Below are 11045 nucleotides of genomic sequence, written 5' to 3' on the forward strand. Positions count from 1 at the left end.
AACCACCCCCAGTCCTTTGGGGGTAGTCCGGCCACCCCAAATGCACCCCATTCCCCTCCCCCTCCTTTTTTTTTTTTTTTTTTTTTTTTTTCCTTTGGGCCTTTTGGGGGTGGTCCGGCCACCCCCATTTTGGCCAAGGGGGTGGATGAAGCCACCCCGATTTCCTTTCTTTTTTTTTTTTTTTTTTTTTTTCTTTTCTTTTCTTTTTTAATATTATGCTAAAAAACGACGTCGTTTTGAGTTGGGTGGTGAAGTAGTTTTGGAGTCCAAAACGACGTAGTTTTGGTTGAGGGTAAAACAAGTATAAAACGTCCAAAACGACGTAGTTTAATGTTAAAAGGGTCCAAAGTGAAAAAAAAAAATCAAAGTTCAAGGGGCCTAAGTGAGAGTTTTAAAAATTCAGGGGAGATTTTTCAAATCAGCTTGAAGTTCAAGGAGGTTTTCTGAAGTTTTCCAAAAAAAAATAAAAAACTCATTTTACAAAGGTATTTACCAAACACGCGTAGGACTCGGCGGTAAAGGTTTGGATTGGAAGGGTAAAAGTTGTAATTTACCCAAAAACGAATATATATAGAAAACGCAAAAACCAGAGCGGAGACTCGGCGACTGCCACCAGGTGCTTACCCTCTCCTCCTCTTCATCCACGTCGAACTTTTTTGTATTCTTCTAATTCCAATTGAATATCGTGTTATTACAAGCAAAATTCAGAAATTAAATTTACATAATATTGGGGTTCAGAATTTTAACTCCAAAAATTAGGGTTTCGAGGTTTAACTTTTCTACTTTACTCAGAAATTTTGTTGTTGCTTCTGGATTCGAATTAATGGTTGAGTATCTCTTCCTATTGCTAGGTTTCCTTCATTTTTCATCAATCGGATAAAGTTTCAGTTTGTTCCTCAAAATGTCTGCGGAAGAGGAAGAGAATGCTACAGAGCTGAAAATCGGAGACGGTAACGCTCTCTCTCTCTCTCTCTCTGGGATTGGTCTTGAAGAATAGAAGTAGATGTTGGCGCGTCTCTGTTTCTGGGTATTTAGATGGCATTAGATTGCTCTCCTGAACGGTGGAATGGCGATTAAGTATAATGGGTTAGGAGCTGAAGTAATGTTTGGAAAAGATGCAGCACAGAAGGAATTATATATGTGTATTTGTCATATGCTAATGCATAGCTCTGTAGGTATTTTCCCGCACATAAATTGCAGGCAAACCTCCACTTGCCAGTATGTAATATCATTCCCCCTCCCTGATACAGTTCTTACGAGGTTGATAATTGATGTTATATAAGAACATAAAAGGGTTACAAACGGCTTACTCAATGCAAATGAATTGTCATGTCAATTTGGAAAAGATGTTGCATTTGCTCATTTGGGTTGGGTTTGTCTAGTATTTAACACTGATCTGCGGTTTTTATGGTATATGAAGAATCTACTTGAGGTGCCATTTAACATATTCCACTAATAAGTTTCCACTCTCTCCCCTCTCTCTCTCTCTCTCTCCAGAGTTTTTGAAGGCCAAGTGTTTAATGAATTGTGAAGTTGCTTTGATTCTTGAGCACAAATATGAGCAGCTTCAACAAATGTCAGAGGATCCACTGAATCAGGTTTCCCAGTAAGTACTATACCAATTCCTCATAAGCTCATTATTTCAGTTCAACATACGATGTATTTAGGAGCACAGTTTCAGTTCTATATTAATTCTTATACATATTCAAGTTAATTCGACTGTTCTTTAGAAAGTTGTGCCATCACTTATCAGACTCTGATGATGCTGGATTTTTTGTATACATTTTATAACTTAATGCAGTTGTGATATCTCAACCATGATTTCTTCTTGAGTTGCGTATAATCTATTGTCAGGGTATATGTTACTTCGTTTGCTTTACCATGTTTTAACATCTTTCTTACAAGGCTTTTCCCTTTAAGTTTTTGTGAATTTCATGAAAAAAAGAAAAAAGGGAAAAAAGAAGAAAGTAGGCATAAATATCTTTCTTTCAATTGAGGAGTCAAATGAGAGAAACTTTGGACTCTGAAAGTTTCTAATTTCTGGTTTAGGGCATATATATTAGCTTTCTGAATCAGATATTATTGGTATATTATAACTGTATGTTGTTTGTGTTCCATTGTGGGCACATAGAACTATAGAAGTCCTAATTTTTCTTTTTTCTTATATCCTGACGAGTAAGAAATGTCTTCTACATCTTTTTTTTTTTGGTTAATTTTTAATTATTCTCGTGTTTTTGCGGCCATTCCAATGGGTTCTTGCTTAAGATATTTGTGCAAGGGCTCAATTTCACCTGGCCAAGATGTGATTATGGGGTAACTCAAGGTTTTACATGTTTCCTATCATGTTTTAATTCAGGGAACTACCCTAAATTCGTATATATCATTTATTTAATATATGGGTATATTTCATGTTTATTTATATATGTATAATTTCCCAATTCCGCTTGTTGGTTTTAGGTTCAAAACTAGAGCTTCACCTTATATGAATTTGAAAAATCAAGTTCTTGCTTAGATTTTGTTCCCACATCGTTCACTGTTTTACCTGCTGAGCGTGTTTATTTAGAAGGCCTAGCGCAGTGTGTTTAGGAGTATGAAGTGAGGTCTATGTCTAAGCTCTGATATACCCTCCTTGTCTGGTTTGTGTGCAAGTTGACGGATTCTTCTATTGGGTGACATAACTTCATACATTTTGCTAGTAAAAAAGAAGGCAGCAAAGATGGTTCTCTCTTTTAGCCATTTTCCTAACTGAAAAAAAAAATGTCTATTCCTGAATTACAGCTAAAATTATAGCTGATAAGCTAAAGTCGTGTTCAAGTTATCTTTCTTCTCCTTTATCTAAGCGGAACTACCATTTATTTAGCTTTGATTTTTGATTGACTTTATATGTCGACTTTATTATTACCTGTAATTATTTCACCAATATATCAACTATGATTTCTTCTTGAGTGTTGTCCAATCTATGAATTCCCTTTAACTTATCTTAATTTGTTTCTACATCCAACCCCTATCTTGATCTTGACCATGATATTATAAATGCTGAAGGTGCTGTTCCTGACGAACCAGGAAAGATTACAAAATCTGTAATTGTTGATATGACAGATTAATGGATGGGACAAGCGGGTTCTCTGCATTGTTATTCTTTCTATTTTTATGAAGAGTTTATTCTTTTATGAATTTAAGTTTCCCAGCTTGCCTGTTAGCATTAATAGGCTATAAACTTGCATGAGTTAAACTTTCTGCCCTCTGACAAAATGTGGTTTATTTGTTCTTCATTCTTTTTTCTTATTTCTCTTTTTCAGAGTGTTCGAAAAGTCACTGCAGTATGTGAAGCGCTTTAGCCGCTATAAAAATCCTGATGCTGTTAGACAAGTGCGAGAGTATCCTCAAAATTTATATGGTGTTGGTGTGCCATTTCCTATTTGCTCATACATGTGCATGATTACATACCTAAATACATCCACAGACTTTTCAGCCTGTATATCTTATTGATTTGATACTCAACCTAGCAAAGAACTTATGACTGAAGTCTTGTACTAACTTGTCATCTATGATGCGATGATACTGCTCAGAGGTGGGAAGCCAACCTGGAACTACAATCCTTGTACTAGAGGGCCCATTTTCCCTTAAGTTTTCCATTAACCAACACTCTTTGTGTTAACAATTAGGTCAGCTCCATAACCAGTGAACACACACATCCTCCATCCTTTTGCAGAAATGATGACTTCATGTCATAAATCATCATGTTTCTCCATACCATAAATCATCTCAAAATATCTTGCTGGGACATCTTTTTGAACTCACTGATGGCAGGTATTATTCCCTTGTGTAACATGCTTCATCTGGCAATTAGGTTGCCATTATGTTATCTCTTTCTTTTTTAATTCACTCTGGTTGTTTGGATTATAATGGTGTTCCAAATTTGACAATCTCTCCTGTTTTGCTATTACGAAGTATCCAAATAATGTTGCTCAAACAAACAGATATCATATACTTATATAAAGTGCTTGATTAGAGCAGCATGGGCAGTGATTTCTGTGGAATGTATACTTAAGTTGTTCTTCAAAAATTTATTCTACCTTGCATTAAGAGTGTGAATCTTAACCGACTTTCAGAATCCTCAGTAGATATCAATTGGCTGAGTTCGAGGTAATGTACCAAGTTACTTAGCAAACTATATCTAGAAAGTTTGTTCTCACACACATACATATATATAAACAGCTATAATTGTTGCCACCCTTTGTCGCGCAGCTTTGTGTTCTTGGCAACCTTTGCCCTGAAACAGTGGAGGAAGCTATTGCTATGGTACCATCTATTAAGGTATACTTCATTTTCCTTCAATTATCCCTCTTTCCATGGGAGTACATTTTTATTGTACTTCTCTCTGATTTTGTTGGCATGGATACGTGATACACTTCCATCCATGTTAATGCCAACACTAGCATATAAGTGAAACAAAAGAGTTCATATAAGTTATATAACCCACTTCTTCTGCCCTAGAAGTACATTTTTATTGTACTTCTCTCTGATTTTGTTGGCATGGATACGTGATACACTTTCATACTTGTTAATGTCAACACTAGCATATAAGTGAAACAAAAGAGTTCATATAACCCACTTCTTCAGCCCTCTCTCTCACTGGTTTACCACAAATTAATCTGTTAGTCACAATGAACCATCTAGAGCCACATTCTTGCTGTTAATGATATGTTGTAATACTTGTTTTGTGTTAGATTTGTTTATGAGCCTCCCATTTGGAAGCGGGGACACTTGGTTACCTTATAAAAACAATGAAAATGTTATACATTTATATTTCTTAATTCTTAATCTTTTCAGTTAAGAAAGTTGTATGAACGGGCTTCTCATGTAGCTGTGCCCTATTGTTCTTGTAGTAAATGTTTTGCTTTATCAAAAAAATAAGAATAAAAAGAAAAAGAAAAAGAAAAAAATAATACTTCAAAACAATGTAATTCTAAAAACTACAGTTACACTTGTATGGAAGAAGGAATGCATCATTGGCACTCTGCTTGCACACATTATGCAGGGTAATTTTTTGCAGTGCTGTCTACCTTATCTTTCCTCCTAATTTATGCATGACGTCTTTAATACTCCCTAAATTAGAATGAACATTTTAATTCTGAAAAAGAATAAAGTAAGTGGAATGAAGCTAAAACATTAGATTGCAGATTGAATGGCAGTATGTGTACAAATTCTTGCCAATGAAAAGACAGATCTTCATCAAGGTGGTCAAATCCTCATAGCACATATCAATATGTTGTTGAATAAAAACAGGAAGATTACTCTTGTTAAGAGTTTTGATGCAAGAAGTTTAGAGGGAGAAGAGGAGATTGATTCAAGATTATTCAGCTTGTTGTTAACCTAATACAAACATCCTAATGTATAGGATTAGGGAAATATCACAATGACCAAACTACTCTCAAACTCTAATGACTTATTAACTCTAATAACTCTTCTAACACTTCCCTTCAACTTGGAAGAAACAAGCAAACGAAAAAAATGTAGAAAAACATACTCTAGCACTCCCCCTCAAGCTGGAGCAGCTTGGAACACACAATACAAAGACTCATAAAAATAACAAGAAAATTTGCTAAAACTTCAACACCAGTCAAAAACTCGCCGGAAACTGCAACGAGTAGTCAGAACTCGCCGAAAAACACTAAGGCCAAAAGGATCTCACCGCAAAACACCAAGGTCAGTAGAATCTAGCCTGAAAACAACAACTGGTCGAAAACCACCACACAACACCAAGGCCGGTCGGATCTCATTGAAAAACATCAAAGCTGGTCGGATCTCGATAACTAACAACCAACAACCAAGATTTGATCAGATCTCACCGCAAAACACCAAGGCCAGTAGAATCTTGCTGGACAACAACTAACCGGTCAGAAACCACCGCACAACACCAGGGCCAATCGGATCTCGATAACAAACAATGATCACATTACCCATGATCAACCAACAACGAAAACTTGAATGGGAACTACTTCCCTTTAGCAACATGGAGCCCAAACCAACATGAACTGGGCTAAAACACCACTTACAAGTCTCGAAACAAAGTGAACCAAACATGAAACTTGCTAAACTGGTCTTAAACACACTTAACAACTACTCAAAATAATGAAAAAATTCACTGCAACAATGCTGGGAAAAGGGCAAAAATCAGCTCAAACCAACGCCAATCAACAAAATAATGATAAAGAGAGGAACCAATGGAAATACGGTTGAAAAACCAAATTGGAACCTTCGCCAGAGCTTTGCTGGAGACGGACCAAACTTGCCGGAGACAGTCAAACCACTCTGGCAATACCAAAAACAGATGCCACATAAGCAATCAACGACCACAGATCAACTTTTCAACAGAAATCTTCGCTGGAGACTCACCGAATGCCGTATACGTCACCAACTACCACAGACCACTCCGACAACAAAACCCATACACCTAGACTGAGTTTTTTTTTTTTTCTTTTTTTTTTAAACCACACCGACATTGTCGCCTATACCTCAACGTCCGGCGATGACAACTTGAGGGTGGCAATGACGCTCTCATCACACCTCTAGTGACGGTGATATTGACGCCATCTAATGAAGCCCAACTTTCAGAATGCCAATTAGAGAGAAAAAAAAAAAAAATTGTGAATGAGTGGGGTATGGATAGAAGAATCGTTATGACTCTGATACTATGTTAAGAGTTTTGATGCAAGAAGTTTAGAGGGAGAAGAGGCGGCTAATTCAATGTTATTCAGCTTGTTGTTAACCTAATACAAACATTCTAATATATAGGATTAGGGAACCCCAAGGGGGTTGGCTCAAGTAACCCCAAAGTGTAACACCCCACCTCAATGACACATAATATTGTCCGCTTTTGGCTCCCCCAAACCAGACTTCCCAGAAGGTCACTCATCCTGGTACTACTCCAGTAGAGCATGCTTAACTGCGGAGTTCTGATGGGATCGTAACCATCATGGCTTTAAAACACGTTATCATTAAGGGTGTAGTATACATTTAAGCATATCCTCATCTCCATACCCAGGCGCTGTGGAACATCACACAAAGGGTTTGCTCAAGTGGTGGAGGCCTTGGACTTAAGGTTTGCTCCCTTCAAGGTCCAAGGTTCAACACCTCATTGGTGCAAACAATCTCTTGGGGCCACACCCCCTAGTGAAAAGCCATCGATTTAACCAGTTTCATGTAGGAAAACTTCTAAGGGTGCGGTGCACGGGACCGAGGTTTACTTTGTAGGGGTGGGTCCGAAAGGCCCTACCTTGGAGAGATTCCCCGACATAAAAAAAAAAAAAAATAGGATTAGGGAAATATCACAATGATCAAACTACTCTCAAACCCTAATGACTTACTAACCCTAATAACTCATTGCCGCTATCAAGTTGTCATCGTCGGCCGTTGAGGTGTAACCAGCAATGTTGGCGTAGTCTGTGGGTGTGGTTCCTTGTAGGGAAAAGAAAAAACAAAAAACAAAAAACAATAAAAACTTCTGTCAATGTGTATGGGTGTGGTTGTTGGCTTGGTCTATGGTGGTTGGTGATGCATACGGCGTCCGGCGAGTCTCCAGCAAAGATTCCTCTTGAAAAGTTGATATGTGGTCGTCGATTGCTTATGTGGCTTTTGTTTTTGGTATTGCCGGCATGGTCTGCCTATCTCCGACGAGTTTGGTCCGTCTCTGGCGAAGGTTTCAATTTGGTTTTTCAGCCATATTTCCACTGGTTCCTCTCTCTTTATCATTATTTTGCTGATTGGTGTTGGTTTGAGCTGGTTTTTGCCCTTTTTCTAGCATTGCTGCAGTGGGTTTTTTTCATTATTTTGAGTAGTTGTTAAGTGTGTTTAAGATCGGTTAAATGGGTTTTATGACCGGTTCAGTAGGTTTCATGTTCGGTTCATTCAAGGCTTGTAAGTGGTGTTTTAGCCCGGTTCATGTTGGTTTGGGCTCCATGTTGCTAAAGGGAGGTAGTTCTCATTCAAGTTTTCGTTGTTGATTGATCATGGGTAACGTGATCGTTGTTTGTTATCGAGATCTGACCGGCCTTGGTGTTGTGCGGTGGTTTCCGATCGGTTAGTTGTTTTTCGGCGAGATTCTATCAACCTTGATGTTTTGTGGTGAGATTCGATCAAATCTTGATGGTTGGTTGTTAGTTTTCGAGATCCAACCGGCCTTGGTGTTTTTCGATGAGATTCAACCGGCCTTGGCGTTGTGCGGTGGTTTTCGACTGGTTGTTTTTTGGCTAGATTCTACCAGCCTTAGTGTTTTACGGTGAGATCCTATTAGCCATGGTGTTTTTCGGCGAGATTCGACTACTCGTTGCAGTTTCCAACGAGTTTTCGACCGGCGTTTAAGTTTTAGCAAATTTTCTTGTTATTTTTATGGGTCTTTGTATTGTGTGTTCCAAGTTATTCCAGCTTGAGGAGGAGTGTTAGAGTATGTTTTTCGTTTGCTTGTTTCTTCCAAGCTGGACTTATATGATTCAGCTTGAGTGAGAGTGTTAGAAGAGTTATTAGGGTTAGTAAGTCATTAGGGTTTGAAGGTAGTTTGGTCATTGTGATATTTTCTTTATCATATATATTAGGATGTTTGTATTAGGTTAACAAGAAGCTGAATAATATTGAATCAGCCTCCTCTTCTCCCTCTAAACTTCTTGCATCAAAACTCTTAACTCTTATGAATGATCTTTAGGCCTTATAAATAATCTTGACAAAGAATGTATATGGAAAATTAAAAATAGTAGGGGAAAGAAACAATGCCCTATTGAACTTTAAAGATTAGTGAAATAAATGTTAATAACTTTAATTGAGATATCATTGGTTGATCTGTGTTATTCTAGGGTTTAGTAGGTTCCTCTGTCAGTAGAGCAGAGCTATTTTTGTTTGTTAATCTACAAGGTATTACCTGAACGAGGAATATGCTTACAACTGTTAATATATCTTATTTGATCCTCAATTATATCTATTTATGGAGACTCTTATGATGTGCAGACCAAAGGACGGGCTCATGATGACGAAGCAATTGAGAAAATGTTGAATGACCTGTCACTCATTAAGAAATTTGAATAGAGTATAAGTACTGATTCTGCACTCCATCTGTTTTTCTATTATATTTGAACAGAGTTGTAATAGATTACTACATATTTATATTTTTCTTAATATTTGAATCATTTTCAACCTAAAACATATAAAGTAAAATGAAAAGATTTAACTGATGACTAATGTGTCTTAGCGAACTTTAGCCAATTACTCCACGCCTTTAAAGTAATTTTGGTTTAAAAAAAAAAAAAAAAAGTACTAGAACTTTTATTACATAGCATTAAAAAAAAAAAAAAAAAAAAAAACCTTACAATCCTAATAGTAATTCAAGTTTAGGAAATCTGCCAATAAAGCCTATCTGCCATAGCGTCTCATCAAGGACGGAGCCCAGAGAAGACTGAGAGCAGCCATAGGCTCATAGCCCCTCCCAAGCCCCCTCCTCTCACCAAAAAAATAAAAAAATAAATTTAGGGTCTTTATTTTAACCTTATTACAATGGTATACAGCTCCACTCCTTTAGAGTTAAAGCTCCTGGTACCATCCCTACTGTCCGCACGATTTTAGTATTGAGTTTACATTTAAAATGTCTCGTATCATTTAGAGAGAGTATATTTTATATAAACGCATAATTTGTTTCACTTTGAAAATTTGGGACGTCACATGTACAGTAGCCAACACCATCTAGAACAGTAAGGCAGAAAAAAAATCAAGATCATATATATTTTTTTCTATGGACAAATTTTTTTTTTTAAATCAGTCTGAAAAAATATCTTTCAACCTATTTAAAATAGTATCAAATGTCAATAAACATTTAAAAGATGCATTAAATTTAATATTTCAAAAGAGCTCGAGTCGGAGAAACTGCGATAAGCCTATAAAAGACCAGAAAGAATGGCGTCGCGTGTAACCTACATGGCCACGATGTCAAAATTATAACAATAACTTATTTGTTTGTAAGATTTTTATGAAATATTTGTGAAATGTTTGTCTTCATGTATGGAATGTCGCAGTAACACAACTCATTTCAATGTCATTCGAGTCCTGTACACGTGGTTTGTGCACAACCATGCATTAGATTCCACGTGGCATTAAATGATAGGAGGGTATGAGTTACTAGTTCATGTGCCATGGATTCCACACCACAAAACTAGTATTGCCTCTCATGCATGGGCGTTGTTTATCTCCACATAATTTTCATCGATTTTTTCTGGTTATAAAAAAAGTAGGAGGAGAAATAATTGACTTCATCTTTTGGAGGCTTCTGATTGGTGAAAACAACAGAAATATCCTTTTTTCCTCATCCTTTATTTATTTACTTTTTCCTTTTGTAATATGAATCTCTCTTAATGCCTTAACTTTAAGGCATCAGGTATAATTTCAATATATGCCTACCAAATCTGAAAACTCTCTTCCTAGCAATGGATAATCCTCAAACTTCCTAGCAATGGAAGAGGTTAATTCTATGTGGTTTACTTGTGTCTCACTAAGAATAATGTGGCTATTAAAATTATCTTTTGATCAAAATTCAATAATGATCAATCATAAGCTCAATGGTGATTTTAATAACCACATTATTCTTAGTAGGACACAAGTAGATCACATAGAATTACTCAATAAAAGACATTATTAGAATTTTTAGGGGTAAATGGTAATAAATTATAGGCTAATTTTTTTTTATTCAATAATTATTTACAAAAACTACATAAAAGGTTTTTTTTTTTATGTAGAAAAAAATAAAAAATAAAACTCTTGAAACAGACTCTTATGTTTTTGAAATTAAGAGAAACAAAGCACAACCCTAAATATTTATTAACATTATTCTCTCTAAATAGCATGGCAAAATTTGTTGGAGATTATGGGTAATTTTTAAAAATTTAAGGAGTAAATTGTCAAAAATCAAATTTAGAGAAGAAATTAAGATAGAAGGGAAAGGAAATAAGAGACCCAAAAAAAAGCACATCAAAATATTTTTGGCTGGATTACATGCTCCCTTGAAA

The 11045-nt window shown here is 36.3% G+C and overlaps 1 protein-coding gene across 3 annotated transcripts; it reads left to right on the plus strand.

Annotated features, from left to right (window-relative positions):
* Positions 1 to 530: 530 nt before the first annotated feature.
* On the plus strand, positions 531 to 9224 carry NRPB4 (RNA polymerase II, Rpb4, core protein). 3 transcript variants are annotated; one of them, XM_059576896.2, is made up of 7 exons: positions 531 to 616; positions 852 to 950; positions 1498 to 1606; positions 3300 to 3377; positions 4113 to 4146; positions 4249 to 4317; positions 9001 to 9224. In XM_059576896.2, the coding sequence occupies exons 2-7, from the start codon at positions 902 to 904 to the stop codon at positions 9076 to 9078; spliced, it is 417 nt and encodes a 138-aa protein (XP_059432879.1). In that variant the 5' UTR covers positions 531 to 616; positions 852 to 901; the 3' UTR covers positions 9079 to 9224. The 3 variants fall into 3 exon arrangements, with proteins under 3 accessions (XP_059432879.1, XP_059432880.1, XP_059432878.1); XM_059576897.2 differs by having other exon boundaries at positions 574 to 658; XM_059576895.2 differs by lacking the exon at positions 531 to 616 and adding an exon at positions 701 to 768.
* Positions 9225 to 11045: the final 1821 nt, after the last annotated feature.

Source organism: Corylus avellana, chromosome 11, assembly GCF_965113065.1.
Source record: "Corylus avellana chromosome 11, dhCorAvel1.hap1.2, whole genome shotgun sequence".
Lineage (NCBI taxonomy): Eukaryota > Viridiplantae > Streptophyta > Magnoliopsida > Fagales > Betulaceae > Corylus > Corylus avellana.

What these genes read in the sequence shown, in the direction of transcription:
- NRPB4 (XM_059576896.2), top strand. Translation starts at nt 902, where the DNA reads ATGTCTGCGGAAGAGGAAGAGAATGCTACAGAGCTGAAAATCGGAGAC. An exon ending in GCTGTTAGACAAGTGCGAGA is followed by an intron (nt 3,378 to 4,112) that starts GTATCCTCAAAA and finishes ACCGACTTTCAG; the next exon opens with AATCCTCAGTAGATATCAAT. An exon ending in ATCAATTGGCTGAGTTCGAG is followed by an intron (nt 4,147 to 4,248) that starts GTAATGTACCAA and finishes TTTGTCGCGCAG; the next exon opens with CTTTGTGTTCTTGGCAACCT.